Below are 15,061 nucleotides of genomic sequence, written 5' to 3'. Positions count from 1 at the left end.
CAGCATAAGAAGCTTCAACATTGTATGTGTGTATATATTTATTTATACAGCGTTACTTGTGCATACAGCGCAGAACAATACATTAATAGAACAGACACGGGTCAGTGCTCAATACGGCTGCATCCAAATATAAGTGCTACGTGGTAAAGAAATGAGAGGAAAGCCCCCATAGAGCTTACAATCTAATATACAGACACCAATAGGAGCATTATAAGTGCCTGTACTGAGTCAGATGCTATGTAAGGGCTCCAGGAGGTAGTCTTTGAGTTTGTTTTTGAAGAGACTTGAGAGGAGACTTTCTCTGGTCTAATTCAGGCAGACAGCTGTATCAAATGCAAGGCCAAGGAGAATCAGAATAGAGAAATGAGCTTTGGTTTTGGCAGCCTGAAGACCATTTGGAAAGGTCCCCATACACTGGGCGATTGTAGCTGCTGATATCGGTCCCTTGGACTGATTCAGCAGCTTATTGGCCCATGTAGGGGCAGGAACGACGGACATATCCAACCGATATCTGGCCTGAAATTGGGCAGATATCGATCGGGCAGGTTAAAAGATTTAGTCGGATCGGGAACTGCATCGGCTTGTTGATGTGCTCCCCAAACCGACTGCCCCATCGCCGCCATTGCAATGGGGCAATATGGCCTACATTTTCCCGATATCGCCCACCCGTAGGTGGGGATAACTTAACGTGTATGGCCACCTTTACTCTGCATAAGGCGTCATACAACACAAGAGTGTGCAGGTTGATAACCAAAATGTAGAGGGTCAAACAGATTATGGGTCAAAAAAAGTGATAAAGCAGAACACAATACCTTCCAGGATGTTAGAGGCCAAGGGAGACAGAACGGTAACTAGAGAGACAGAACGGGTCAAGTGAAGCCTTTTTAATGACTACGGAAATGATCCCTCTTGTGTCCATGGCATCTGCCAAATGCTTTATGAGCCGTAGAGCTGCTCAAAGTCCAGACTTCTTCTTTAAGAAGAGGCGACAGCTTGGCCGCTGGCAGTTTGCAGATGGGGCACAACCTGAGTTTCACTGCTGCGGAGAAGCCAATTTGAGCACCTGAATCGCTCAACAAATTCAAAATGAAAATGAAATATGTACCCTGCCCCTAGAAAGTGTCAGTGTCCCTTTTAAAAGTCTGTTCCTGTTTTGTTTAGCAAGAATCACATGGGCCTGTCCTGCCTGAGTAACTGTCATTTCAACATCGGCGTGGGCATTCTTAAAGAGAGAGGACGTAAATTCATTCCAGCATAGGGATTCCTCATGTACTAGGGACAGTCCTACAGGGATATCTGGTTAGAACGTAGCCTCATGGCAGCCTGTGCCTCCTGCCTCTCCCTAACCCGGCCCTGGGTGTCTGAATGGCTTGAGTTACTAGGGAGAGCTACGTGTTTCCCCCCATCAATCCCTCATCAATACAGCGTCAGTAGGGGAGTTTCCTTTGAGCTCCAACATTTAGCCCTAAATGGCATCAGATATCAGATATATAGAAACATTGGGGTAACAGTCACCCTGCTATAGTTCCAGGGGTACCCAGGGCACAAATAAGCACTCACCCCAAATCCCCTCCCTAACTGGCCTTCAGGCTGGGCCCCCTTAGCCCATAACAAGGTTACAGATATATAGAAACATTGGGGTAACAGCCACCCCGCTATAGTTCCAGGGGTACCCAGAGCACAAATAAGCACTCACCCCAAATCCCCCCTAACTGGCCTTCAGGCTGGGCCCCCTTGGCCCATAACAAGGTTACAGATATATAGAAACATTGGGGTAACAGTCACCCTGCTATAGTTCCAGGGGTACCCAGGGCACAAATAAGCACTCACCCCAAATCCCCCCCTAACTGGCCTTCAGGCTGGGCCCCCTTAGCCCATAACAAGGTTACAGATATATAGAAACATTGGGGTAACAGTCACCCCACTATAGTTCCAGGGGTACCCAGGGCACAAATAAGCACTCACCCCAAATCCCCCCTAACTGGCCTTCAGGCTGGGCCCCCTTAGCCCATAACAAGGTTACAGATATATAGAAACATTGGGGTAACAGTCACCCTGCTATAGTTCCAGGGGTACCCAGGGCACAAATAAGCACTCACCCCAAATCCCCCCCTAACTGGCCTTCAGGCTGGGCCCCTTTAGCCCATAACAAGGTTACAGATATATAGAAACATTGGGGTAACAGTCACCCTACTATAGTTCCAGGGGTACCCAGGGCACAAATAAGCACTCACCCCAAATCCCCCCCTAACTGGCCTTCAGGCTGGGCCCCCTTAGCCCATAATAAGGTTACAGATATATAGAAACATTGGGGTAACAGTCACCCTGCTATAGTTCCAGGGGTACCCAGGGCACAAATAAGCACTCACCCCAAATCCCCCCCTAACTGGCCTTCAGGCTGGGCCCCCTTAGCCCATAACAAGGTTACAGATATATAGAAACATTGGGGTAACAGTCACCCTGCTATAGTTCCAGGGGTACCCAGGGCACAAATAAGCACTCACCCCAAATCCCCCCCTAACTGGCCTTCAGGCTGGGCCCCCTTAGCCCATAATAAGGTTACAGATATATAGAAACATTGGGGTAACAGTCACCCCGCTATAGTTCCAGGGGTACCCAGGGCACAAATAAGCACTCACCCCAAATCCCCCCCTAACTGGCCTTCAGGCTGGGCCCCCTTAGCCCATAACAAGGTTACAGATATATAGAAACATTGGGGTAACTCCCTGTTATAGTTCCAGGGGTTCCAAGGGCAGCAAAAAAGAACTTACCCCATATCTCACACTAACTGGCCACCCAGAGCTTAAAGTCACATGAATTTGAAGGTTTCAGTTTGGATGAACACAGGATTTGGATGAATCCGAATACTGCTAGGCTTGGGTGCAGGGGTAGGCCTAATCACTATTGTGCCCTAGGGAAGGCAATTGATTCACTGCGCCCCACGGGAGACAGGTAGAGGCGGACATGACAGCTTTCCTGAACTCTTGCGAGAGTTTGGGAGAGATCAAGCAAGCCATTTTGTTCTGCCTCTGCCTTTCTCTGATAGGGCGCAAAGTTTTCTACGAAGCTTCTGGAGGTAAAGAAGGGCCAAAACTAGGGGTAACTTTGGCAGAAGATGTTCGTTCCCTGTACCCCCAAAGTGTTGTGCCCTAAGCATGTGCCTCTTTTGCCTACCCCTAGTTCCAGCCCTGCTTGGGTGAATCCCCAATCATATCCAGAATTCAGTGCATCCCTAACATGACGACCATTCAGATGTTCAGGACCAAGCTAACCTTCCAGCATGTAATATGTTGTATATAAAAATACATGGATAAATAACATGTATTCCAAGTTGTACAATGAACAAAAGCCTATTATTATCTTCAAACAGTATTGAAGAGATGACTGAGATGACCCCACCATTTCCAAATATACACAGTCCTTGCCCAATCTGGTGTGAGATTATTGCCCTACTGCGTTTGCTTCTGCTCAGATTGGGCCTCCATTGTAGGCTCTTCACCTCCTACAGTTTCTCCTTCTGGTAATTCCATCAGCTCTTTATACTGACGCTTGAAGAACCCCACCTGCAGGCAGAGGCAGTAGATGATAATACAGAATTAAGTACAAGACTGACCTATGGAAATGTACCCCCCTATACAACCACTTACCTTGTACAACCCAGCGGTGATCAGAGCCAGAAGCACCAAGCCCCCCACACTGCTCCCAATAATCACAGGCAGGTAGTTGTACTCAGTGAATACCTCCAGCACCGTCTGGGCCTGAGGCAGAAACAGTTGATTAAACATGAAGACAATCCATGCAAAGAGGTCTAAACCCGATCTGGTAAACCGGGAGCAAACTTGCATTTCTGTTATTTTATACTGTTGATTTCTAGTTTGAAGTCCCATCAGTTTGCATCTTGAGATGCTCCCATCTTGGCCTACTGTCTATAAACTGCCCATCTTGTCCTAAGATCTCTATCTTGCCTCACTGTTGCCATCATGCCCTACACTCATCATCTTGTTCTGCTGTTGCCATCTCGTCCTTAGGTTGCCATATTGCTCTGTTGTCTACATTTTACCCTACTGTTGCCATCTACTCTGTGGAGTATTATTGAAACCCAAGGCATTTTACCCTACTGGCTTCATCTGTTGCTATCTTACCACACTGTTATCTTCTTGCCTTTACTTGTTTTACTTTGTCTAGGGATGCACAGAATCCAGGATTCAGTAGAATTCAGATTCAGCCGAATCCATGGTCCTGGCCAAACTGTAGCCATCTTGATCTCAGGTTGACATGTTGTCCTGCTATCTCCATCTTGTCCTACTATAGTGCCCTGCTGTCAGTATACCTGCTATCCCCACTCTTCATACCAACTATTCTGCTCAGTGGAGTATCACTGAAACCCCGCGCAGCCTCCTCTATAGATAATTCTTATACTTTCTTGTTGTAAATTGAATCGTGATAGAAAGACAACTCCAATACCTGAGCTCTGGTGAATGGTTGGTTCTGCTCTAGGATGTGCTGGTATCTCTCCGAGTCATACATAATTTCCGCAGAACTTTGGAGCAGAACTTTCTGGTGGGCAGTCTGAGAACAATAATGATTAATGAAGGCCGCACTTATTAGACTTCTCCTGTGGACAGACTTCTCTAGGAATGCTGGCACAATGTAATTATAGAGTATATAAAATATTATACTTATAAAAAAGGGAAATTGCTTAAGCACGTACATAGATGGACGTAAGAACTATACTATACATCTACATTGCTTCAGGTGCTAAATAACAACTACAAAAGTATTGTGGCTTAAGAACAAGACCAGCAGGCTAATAACTGCCCCCTAGAGAAGTCATTTTTAGATGTTTTGGGTTTATGCCCTTCAAAATCTCATCCTAACTGGATTATATTTTCCCAACCATTATTGATTTAACTGGGCTCCTCTAGGGCAGGGGTCCCCCAACCTTTTTTACCTACACATTCAAATGTTAAAAGAGATGGGGAGCAACACAAGCATAAAAAAGTTCCTGGGGCAGTGTCGGACTGGCCTACCAGGATACCAAGAAAACCCCCGGTGGACCCAGGGGTCAGTGGGCCCTCCCGTTCCTAACCATTTGGCCTATTTTATGATCATTCCCTATTTGAGAATGGGAAGAAAGGAGAAATAGATGGAAGAATAGATGCTAGCATGTAAATAAAAGAGACTAGGAGAATAAAGTTTGGGTAAGGAAAGGAGGAAAAATAGTTTGGAATTGGGCCTAGGGTCTCTAAGGTTTTCTGGTGGGCCCCTGGGTTCCCAGTCCAACACTGTCCTGGGGTTTCAAATAAGGGCAGCTATTGGCTATTTGGTAGCCCCTATGTGGACTGGAAGCCTACAGGAGGTTCTGTTTGCCAGTGCACCTGCTTTATATGCAACCAAAACTTGCCCAAAAGCCAGGAATTCAACAATAATCAACTGCTTTGAGGCCACTGGGAGCAACATCCAAGGGGTTGGGGAGCAACATGTTGCCCCTGAGCCACTGGTTGGGTATCACTGCTCTAGGGGATGCAGTACCACGGTTAAGAGACCACTGCTATGGAGTGTGAAGAACTCTCTCAGTGTTTGGAAAATAGAAGAGGGGCAGAATGTATAATATAGAGTTAAATCTAATGAGATGTGAACCCATTAATGATCGGTTGGTTCTCAACAACAGTTGCCCATCACCTACATGCAATGTGCAGGTATTTCTTTCACTAACCTGGGTGGCCCAGTCTTTGGTCACTTGCCCAGTGATCGTAAAATTGATTGATTTATGGATGTCCAAACTGTTGATGCTACACACAAACCTGAGACACGTCATCACGGTGCAGTTCTATGGAGAAACAAGATATATCAAAGGACATAGGAATGAAGGGTAATCAATTCAGAACCTGATGGGATCAAGAGTCGGGAAAGGTAATGTAAACCTTTAAAACCAAATAATGTAAAATTACACTAGCTCCTCCTCCAGGCTCTTTCGAAATTCACAATATGTTTTTCTAGTTTTCAAAATGTTAGCAGTTTTTAAACTGCTAATATAATCAATAATCCAACAGTGCCGCTAGTTGGCTGAAAATTAAATTCTTGAGACAAAAGAACATTTCTAATGGGATTTTTGACTGGAAAGTGATCTACAGGGATCATTTACAACTGGTCGCAGTCAGTTGAGCAATAAATCCTGTTCATGAAAGGTACTTGAGGCAAAAGGCGCTCTTTGCACATTGATACAGTGGTGCTTGGGGCTGCTGCCTTCCTTCTGTTCTTGAATTTAGGGCAAATGTGTAACACAGGGATCCCCAACCTTTTATACCCATGAGCCACATTCAAATGGAAAAAGTGTTGGGGAGCAACACAAGCATGGGTAAAGTTCCTGGGGGTGCAAATAAGAGCTATAATTGGCTATTTGGTAGCCCCTATGTGTACTGGCAGCCTATAGAAGGCTCAGTTTGGCTTTACACTGCGTTTTATGCAACCAAAACCTGCCTCCACTCCAAGAATTAAAAAATAAACACCTGCTTTGAGGCCACTGGGAGCAACATCCAAGGGGTTGGTGAGCAACATGTTGCCCCCGAGCCACTGGTTGGGGATCCCTGATGTAACGTAACCATGGAAACTCAGCAGTACGTGTCATTTTGATGGAACACCAACCCAAGTTTTATGGTGCAATGGTGTCTGCCAAAGTATTACTACATCCATTTTGACTCATCAGCTGCCATTGTGTTAGGTGCCACTACCCCTGGTGATTGCAATGATGGGGGAAATGTTGCATTGTGGGTAATAAACATGGCGACTGAGTCTGAAATTGCAATTTATGAGACTTTGAGAGTTACAGAGTTATTAGGCAACAGAAAACTTGAGCTCAGAGTTTACCAGGACTGGACGGACTTCGTTCTGCTGCTGGAACTCTTGTGTATTGGTTATTTCCCCAGTATTGGTACAGCTAGTGGTACTGTTGCTAAGACCTTCCTATAAAGAAAGAGGGAATGAGAAAATACACTTTTGAAGAACAGGCCAGCACTCCTTGTCCAAAGCTTTTCACCAGGTGCAAATCAGAATGGGGAATCTCAGTACTTTTTGGAATAGGGAATGAGAAAATATTATCTGTAAACATCAAGCAAACCCTTACACTTCCACAAGTTGACTGCTTTTACCAATATATATTCAAAATGCTCATTACTTGGGGCTCCACTTTACCCTCTACACATCAGCAGCCCCAGGATCTGCTTCCTCTATCATTACGCCCTAAAAAAATGACCCCATTTCTGAAGATCTCCCCACATACTAGCTATTGGTCTGCTGATGAGTCTGTGGGGCTGATTTTTCCAAATCCCTCCCAAAAATCCAAGCATTTTTGCCACATTTTTGCAACAGGGGTGAAAGTTTCAATTCTGGGGCAATTTGCTATTATTGGCGGCAATTGAGAAGATTTTTTTTCTCGCCAAGCACCAGTTTCAAATGATGGTGCCGCTGAATTTTCATCCGTGCAACAATTTTGCCAAGAGTTCAAAATGTTACTCAACCTGGTGAAAAATAAATGTTGGAATTTAAACAAAATTTAGGTTAAAATTTGGACCAAAATATTGTTTTAAAGAAACATTACTGGTCAAAAGTGATCAGGGAATTTTGAAAAATGTCTCCCACATTCCAATATTATGAGGCCTTCCTTCCTTTCTTTTTAAAAACAAGACCCAAAGGGGTCATCTCCGAATGCATCCACGGGTGCTAGAGAATGGACCCAACGGAGAGTGCATATTGATGCAATTCATTAAGGTACTTCCATCCAAACACTTGCCCCGTTCTGATAAATGGCGTGTTGTGATGAGAATCTGTCCAATTTCACTTCTCAAATTGGCAAAAATTTTACTTTAATGTATTAAAGTCACTGCCATTTTTTGGGGGGTTTTTTGTGCCAACTTTACAGTGGTTCTCAACCTGTGGGTCGGGACCTCTTTGGGGGTCGGGACCCTTTCACAGGGGTCACCTAAGACCATCGGAAAACACATATTTCCGATGGTCTTAGGAATAATTTTATGGTTGGGGGTCACCACAACATGAGGAACTGTATTAAAGGGTCGCGACATTAGGAAGGTTGAGAACCAAAGGTCAACTTTTTTTTTATTGCCATTGGAGTCTATGCCCGTTTATTTTGCGGTGAAGAATGAAAAAAAAATTCGCTTATCACCATGCCAAGTCTACTGACGTTCGGGAACCCTGGAGCTGTTGCCACACTAGACCTGGCAGTAGTTCTAGGGTTTTGACAGTGAGTCAGTAGAAGCACCAAACTTGTGCCCAGTGAATTCAATGCAAACAACAGTGTGAAAGTGACGCAACCCCCACACTGAAAACACTAGACCCAACTTGCACCCAGTGTGCCAAAACAGATGCAGTTACTGCATTATGGGTAAAAAATATGGCACACTTTGCACACTGCCCTTGTCTTCGTAAGTGACCCCTCCAGAAGTAACAAGAAAAAAAGAGCTCAGAGCAGGCAAAGGAAATGTCAGCTACAGACCCCAGTACGAGTGACCAGTGGTACATAACAACGCTGTTACCTCTGAGATTGTGATAACTGGTTTCTCCCACACAACAGTCTCCTTCAGCTTCACAGGAACCATGAAAATAATGGATATTGGCAACGACCTCTGCCCTTGATTCCCAACCTGCCGGGGATAGAGACATTGCACAGTATATTCATCGGCTACAAAGACTGACCCAAGATGATACCTCTTGCTCTTTCTATCTATGAACATAATTGTTGGTTGCTGTAGGGTTTATGAGATGTAATGGAGTCCAACACAGAAAGGAAACCACAACATTATTTTTCAGTAAAATAACACTGCAACTTTGCTTTCTACAGAATTAGTCAATGTGTCACATCCTGAGCTTCGGTGTTTTTTGGGTGGAAACGTCCATTGTGCTTACACAGGTCAGTGTGTTGTGTGTTCACATACTTATCCATTGCTTCCAGAACATTGGAAGGCGGTGGGATGGCATATCGTGGAGGTTAGTCACACACAACAAGGGACATTTGTCACGGGCGACTAATCTCCCCATCTGTCACAACCCTAAGGGATTTGTTTGCTTATATCTATGATTGTATCATCAACATAGAATGTATGACCCGAGGCAGATAGGAAATTAAACAATTACTCAACTTTGATAAGGCTGATTTTTTAAAACTTCCACTTTATCTTTAAAATGTTTCCACTAGATGGTGTGCTTGACTATAATATAAACCTGCTGTATTTGCCCACATAGGGGTGATTACCTGCCCAAACACATGTAAAAATGTTGGGTCTATGATGACTTTTTGTCCCAAACTCTAGAACGTAGACATTCAAAGTCTAATTGCAGATGCAAGTGGACTCTCCAATAGGAATTCATTAGCCATCTTGCTCTCTTGTAACATAAGGAGACTATTCAGCTTGGGGCATTACAGGGTAATCAAACATAAGTTGGCAAGAGAAGATATCAGTTTCCATTATGGCCACCATTCCATATGCACATATTCTAAATGATCTAATGGCTCCAACGATAGTCAAACTGAACTTAATTGCTCAGTTATTTTTAATCTTAGGGTCAAAAGAGGGGTAAAGATCTACCTACCTTGTACATGTGCTTCACTTCACGTACTATGGGACTTCTTCCTGACAAGGAGAAGTTTGTGTACTTGGTGGATTCTTCAAGGCTACGGCAAAGAGAACAATGTAGAAATATGGAAGAGGAAAATGAGCAAAATACTCAATCATGTCTGTGACTAATCTAATCTTTTCTGACCACTCCCCTTTTACATTCCTACCTTCAAAACATTAATCCTGCCAGGTAATTGGCTTTGGTTTGGGGTTTCAAATTATGCACAAGATCCACTTGTTTGGCAAAACAATTGGATCTTCTCAAGATATAGACTAAAAGCAGCAAGCCCTATTGGTTGGTCCCAAGTAGTAACCTGTTTTTTAAAATCATCTGCCCCATCCCTGATGGACTTATCTAACATACCTGGTGATAGTCACATAGATTCCATACAACACTTTTAATTCTGCAGTTGATTTCATTAGATTATTGGGTGCTCCTCCATTGTCACTGTGGAAAGATGTAGGAATTGATTCAGCTCTAGCAAAACTCAACAAAATCCAATGTAAAAATATACTTAAGACAAGTTTTTATCTAGTCAGCAAGGGTGGGAATGGTGGGAGGGGGGCATGTGGAACTAGTGATGGGGGAGGACGGTGTATGGACCAAGAGGCAGAGAGGGAGGCTAGAGGCTCGGTGTGAGGGGTGAATAAAGGAGTGTTGGTTGGTGATCAGGCAGGGCCAAGTAATATTTACTTTGTGGCCACAACTATTCGGCCTGGCTCTGATCTACAAGCAGGATAAATACATACAAGGGTCATTTACTGATCTGAGAGTGTGTCAGGTGGTTGGTACATCAGCAAATAAGAAAGTGAGAGGATCCACAGCATTGCTTGACTTCCTGCAGATGGGATCTTTTGAGCCACCTGGCACATTAATATTTGAATTGTACAGTATGTTCCCATTGTGGTTGGGTGGTTGGTCAGATGGCATAAGGGTCAACTAGTGGATGACCACCATCACAGATCTGATCATATCATGTACAGTCTGAGCACCATGCTGTGTTGCTACTGGAAAAACCAAGGAGGCAATGGCGAACTATCATTAGAAGACTTTACTATGTTGTAAAATATGCATGTGTAGTATCCATTTTAAATATAAATCACTCAAAATCCTTATCCACTAGTATAAATAAGATGCAAAGCTTTTTGTGTATGGCATTTATGCCCTAATACTCAGTTACTCTGTTTGTTGCTCACCTGGTAACATTGGTCGTAATGGTCAAACGTTTTCCCAGATCAGCCAATGAAGAGACATGGAAACTGACCAAGAAGGTGGCCTAAAAGAGAGAACCATGGGAAATGTATTGTAGTTAAACGCATTTGTTCTAAAACCTACAATTGTGTCTTCTCGATAAAGCACTAGTAAATCCATAAGTGGAATGGCTGCACTGTGAGAAATTGCCACCCGCAGAAAATAACATGGTAAAATATCAAGCAAGCAGCAGTTTTAGGGTATTAAGATCATCTTCAGCTTCCTGATAGGCCCATTAACTTTGTGCAAGAAATCAACTGAAGGTGGTGAGGATATGGTAGAAAAGCCTACCTCTGGCTGCAGATTGGTCTATGACTGATAATAGTCATACACTAAAGGATTATAACCCATTTATTGTCTATTATTGCTGCCATCAGTTCTCTTACCGTAGCATTGGGTCTCAACAGGGGGTTGTTAATACCGCAGATAACATATCTCTCACCCTCAGGAGTAGAACATTTAATTGTCATCAGGCGCCTGTTGCTCTGTAAGACGATGATATACACTTTAGCATCTATAATAATTACATGGCTGAAAAGTAGCAAATAAAAATCCAAACATAGAAATAAAGAACTGATTGCTTCACTTGCAAAGACCTAGTTTCAACATTTTAAAGTGTATTGGGCTCGGGGGCAACATGTCGCTCCCCAACCCCTTGGATGTTGCTCTCAGTGCCCCCAAACCAGGGAGTTATTTTTGAATTCCTGACTCGGGGGCAAGTTTAGGTTGAATAAAAACAAGATTTCCTACCAAATAAAGCCCCTGTAAGCTGATAGTGTGCATAGAGGCTGCCCAATAGCCAATCACAGCCCTTATTTGGCTCCTCCATGAACTTTTATGGTGCTTGTGTTGCTCCCCAAGTCTTTTTACATTTGACTGTGGCTCACGAGTAAGAAAGGTTGTGGATACAAAGATATACACAGTCCCCGACAGGTAGGCAGGTATATAGAAAAAAAGTAGGCAGAACATCAGTACCTGGATAAGAGACACCATCCTATAGGACAGTCCTGATGGGAATGTTATAATAACTCGAGAGTTGTAAGAATCTTCCCCATGGTTTTGAACTGAGAGGATGACATTTACCTCAAGAGACACCCCCACCACAAGGTGTCTGAGACTGCAGTAAAGAGAAGAGTAAGAGACTGTAAAGGAACATGTGAGATATACAAGGATTAGGATAACCCATAAAGGGCAATTCTTTGCTTTATCTAGAAGACTCAAAAGCTCTTTAACAGAGTCCGAGAGATACAAATTGGTACTGTGTTTCCTCGATCTTCATATTTTCAACAGATTTACTTCATACAATGCACAAGATACAAGGCAGGAATAGTTTCTACTCACTCTCCAAAAGTGGCGTTGATCCTTAGATCATCCTGGCACCGCCCATCACTCCCACAGTTCTTCTGAAATGAGACCTGAAGAGATACAGGCAGTGGAACTGATTGAGTGTATTCATTGTATTTGAGAAAAATTACGCTCTGCCACTCCATTGGGGCATCTACTCTCAAAGGGAATCATTTCTCATTGATCCAGGTTCTATGTCTATGTTATTAAATTCATTTGACCGATAATTGTATGGGTATATCACACTCTGGTGGACTGAGCTTGTCCATCAACCGGGCATACGACATGTGCTACTAGATTGGCCAATGACCTGCTTATTCAGCCACAGGGCCCCAGTCACAATCTCATGTAGACCAACAATGGAGTTACTATGTCTCATACTGGAATTAATTGTCATTAGCAAAACTTTGATGCAATTAACCTAATAATGTTGCTAACTGTTGATAGTTCAACCCCACCACTATGGTTCAAGACTAAAGGTGGCCATACACCTTCAGGTCAGACCTTCAGCCAAGCGAGCGGATCTTCTCCCGATATCCCCACCTACGGGTGGGCGATATCGGGAGAATCCAGGCTAATTGTCCCTGGGGCCAAACGATCAAATTATAATGACGGGCATAGGCAAAGTCGGTTCAGGGACCGCACCAACGTGCCGATGCGGTCCCCCATCCGACTAGATTTTCTAACCTGCCCGATCGAGATCTGGCTGATTTCAGGCCAGATATCGGTCGGGCAGGCCCGTCGGTAGTGCCCATACACGGGCCGATTAGCTGCCGAATTGGTCTAAGGGACCCATATCTACAGCTAGAATCGGCCCTTAATGTCAGTAAGACTTGCCAAGCCCGGAGATGGACAAGAGGCCACAACCTTGATAAGAACATGTAAATATTAAGCATACTACTAATATTTAACATGGGAATGGACTTAGATCGAGGGCAGTGTTTGTGACCATTACCTGTTCCGAGAGGCTGGTAGGTGAATCCTGACTGAGCACAGATTGTCCAGTTAAGGTGAAACTAAGAGCAACACTGAGAGGGGAGAGGGAGTCCTCCACACACTCCTGGAAAAAGATTGAAGAACATATGAGGGAGGCTCATACACATGAGTAAAGATAGAGTAAAGATAGATGGGTCCTGCCAGCTCATAGCTGTGAAGAATGATGAACTAGTGGAAATAGTTACTTACAGGCAGTGTTATAGGGTATGGGATACAGTTACGGCCCTGTCTTAGTGGAAACGTTTGCTGCAGCGAATGTTCTTTTCCAGGAAACACAGCCCGCTTCTGAACGCGACCCGCATCCAACAGGAGAGTGTATGTCATCTGGGCAGAGACTTCTCCTTGGAAATACAATTGGGAGAGGGTACTCATTATACCCCAGTTTATTAACATGAATAGATAATAGATAATAGATAGCCATCTCACCGGCTGGGCTCTTCCTTGTGCAGGTCACACACACTACGATAGTTGTTGCTGCCTTTGTCGTATCAGCATCTGGGCACTCATAGGAGGATATTGGAATCTCAGCGGGGTTAAAAGTCATGGACACTGAGACTCCAACAACTGTCCTAGACCTATTGATGAGTTAGAGATTCAAGGTGAGGGCAAGGATGCTTCATTACAAATAAAGAGAAGTCTTTGCCAAGTTATAACTGGAGCCAGAACTTATCTAGAAGAACATTAAGAAGCAGTAAGAGAAGAATCAAAGGATTAGAGCTGCTACTTTTGCATGTCATTCTACTCAACTTACCTGAGTATGAGGACTTTCCCCGCACCCCCTACGGACAGATCCGGCAGTGAATCTCTAGTCATATCCAGATTCCCACTCATTGACCTTCCAAAGAACATGAGGCCTTTAGCAACCTGACTGCTTGCAATGCGCTAAGGAAAAGCATGAGGAGAAATAAAGACTCAATACATCAATTGAGACAGAACAATTTATTTCTGTAGAAACCCTGCTGTTCATTAATAGTGATATCAGCATGGTGGCTGCTGAAGGTTGTCTTTAGCTCCCCTTTACATGTTGAAGCTGATATGGTCTAATGAAAGTCCCCTGTTTTTAATTCTGCACATTTTAAAATATTTGGGTTCTCAGGACGGCACCGCATAGAGGTGGTGATTAAGAGTTTCACTCAAGATGACCAACTCACTAAGGGGTTTCTTTTCCAAGATGGTGTCCACTAAGGGACTACTGGGTATGGGAGGGAAAATCTTAAATCTTACAATGTCTGGCTCTGAAAGTAAGGTTGTGGTAATGATGACTTGGCACAAAAGACTGATTTATAGTCTGTTAATCATATCATACTTCCTTACCTGAATGTAAGCTGTTCTAAAGCCCCCCTTCTGTCCCGGAAATATGTATATTGCTCCTTGGTTTTGGTTTTCACACGGTGCACCCACGGCCAGGTCAATCAGGTTGTCTCCGGTCAAATCTGGCAGAAGACACATGGCAGAACCAAAATGGCCAAAGTACTGAGTAGGGTCCCCTTGCAGAGCGATGGGACAGGAGACGGTTACTGAAGTCTTGAAAGGAGAAGGAAAGGTAAAAACTAAGTAAGATTTATCAGAAGATCTATGTAAATACAGCCATAAGCACTTACAAATGCTGCACTCTATCCTCTTTTGATCCTCTATCAAAAGAAATACAGGATTTCTTGTCTCCTTTTTCGTAAACATGTTCTTAGGGTATCTGACTTCCTTTCTCAGAAAAATCCTTCATTCCTGGGGTCTGAGCCTGTACAGTTCTCTCCTGCTCCCCCCTCCCATAAGGATTCATAAAACGCACTCCCACCACCCTTAGGAATGTGTAAGCTGAGTTATAATAGCTAACAAGCAGGAC

The 15,061-nt window shown here is 43.9% G+C and overlaps 1 protein-coding gene across 1 annotated transcript in view; it reads right to left on the bottom strand.

Moving 5' to 3' along the window:
• Positions 1-2,683: 2,683 nt before the first annotated feature.
• LOC101735096 (integrin alpha-D) overlaps positions 2,684-15,061 on the bottom strand; it is a 38,857-nt gene continuing 26,479 nt past the window's right edge. The window contains exons 13-29 of the mRNA XM_031893830.1: positions 14,536-14,745; positions 13,973-14,103; positions 13,648-13,796; positions 13,411-13,562; positions 13,181-13,285; positions 12,223-12,296; positions 11,857-11,998; positions 11,268-11,366; positions 10,827-10,906; positions 9,994-10,077; positions 9,604-9,685; positions 8,550-8,657; positions 6,868-6,963; positions 5,717-5,830; positions 4,465-4,569; positions 3,648-3,758; positions 2,684-3,563 (exon numbers count right to left, since the gene is read on the bottom strand). Coding sequence (XP_031749690.1) covers positions 3,450-3,563; positions 3,648-3,758; positions 4,465-4,569; positions 5,717-5,830; positions 6,868-6,963; positions 8,550-8,657; positions 9,604-9,685; positions 9,994-10,077; positions 10,827-10,906; positions 11,268-11,366; positions 11,857-11,998; positions 12,223-12,296; positions 13,181-13,285; positions 13,411-13,562; positions 13,648-13,796; positions 13,973-14,103; positions 14,536-14,745 — 1,956 coding nt within the window. The 3' untranslated portion in view covers positions 2,684-3,449. The remainder of the gene's footprint in view (positions 3,564-3,647; positions 3,759-4,464; positions 4,570-5,716; positions 5,831-6,867; positions 6,964-8,549; positions 8,658-9,603; positions 9,686-9,993; positions 10,078-10,826; positions 10,907-11,267; positions 11,367-11,856; positions 11,999-12,222; positions 12,297-13,180; positions 13,286-13,410; positions 13,563-13,647; positions 13,797-13,972; positions 14,104-14,535; positions 14,746-15,061) is intronic.

The sequence above is a fragment of the Xenopus tropicalis genome, chromosome 9 (genome assembly GCF_000004195.4).
Source record: "Xenopus tropicalis strain Nigerian chromosome 9, UCB_Xtro_10.0, whole genome shotgun sequence".
Taxonomy (NCBI): domain Eukaryota; kingdom Metazoa; phylum Chordata; class Amphibia; order Anura; family Pipidae; genus Xenopus; species Xenopus tropicalis.
This window is presented reverse-complemented; position numbering and strand designations above follow the sequence as displayed.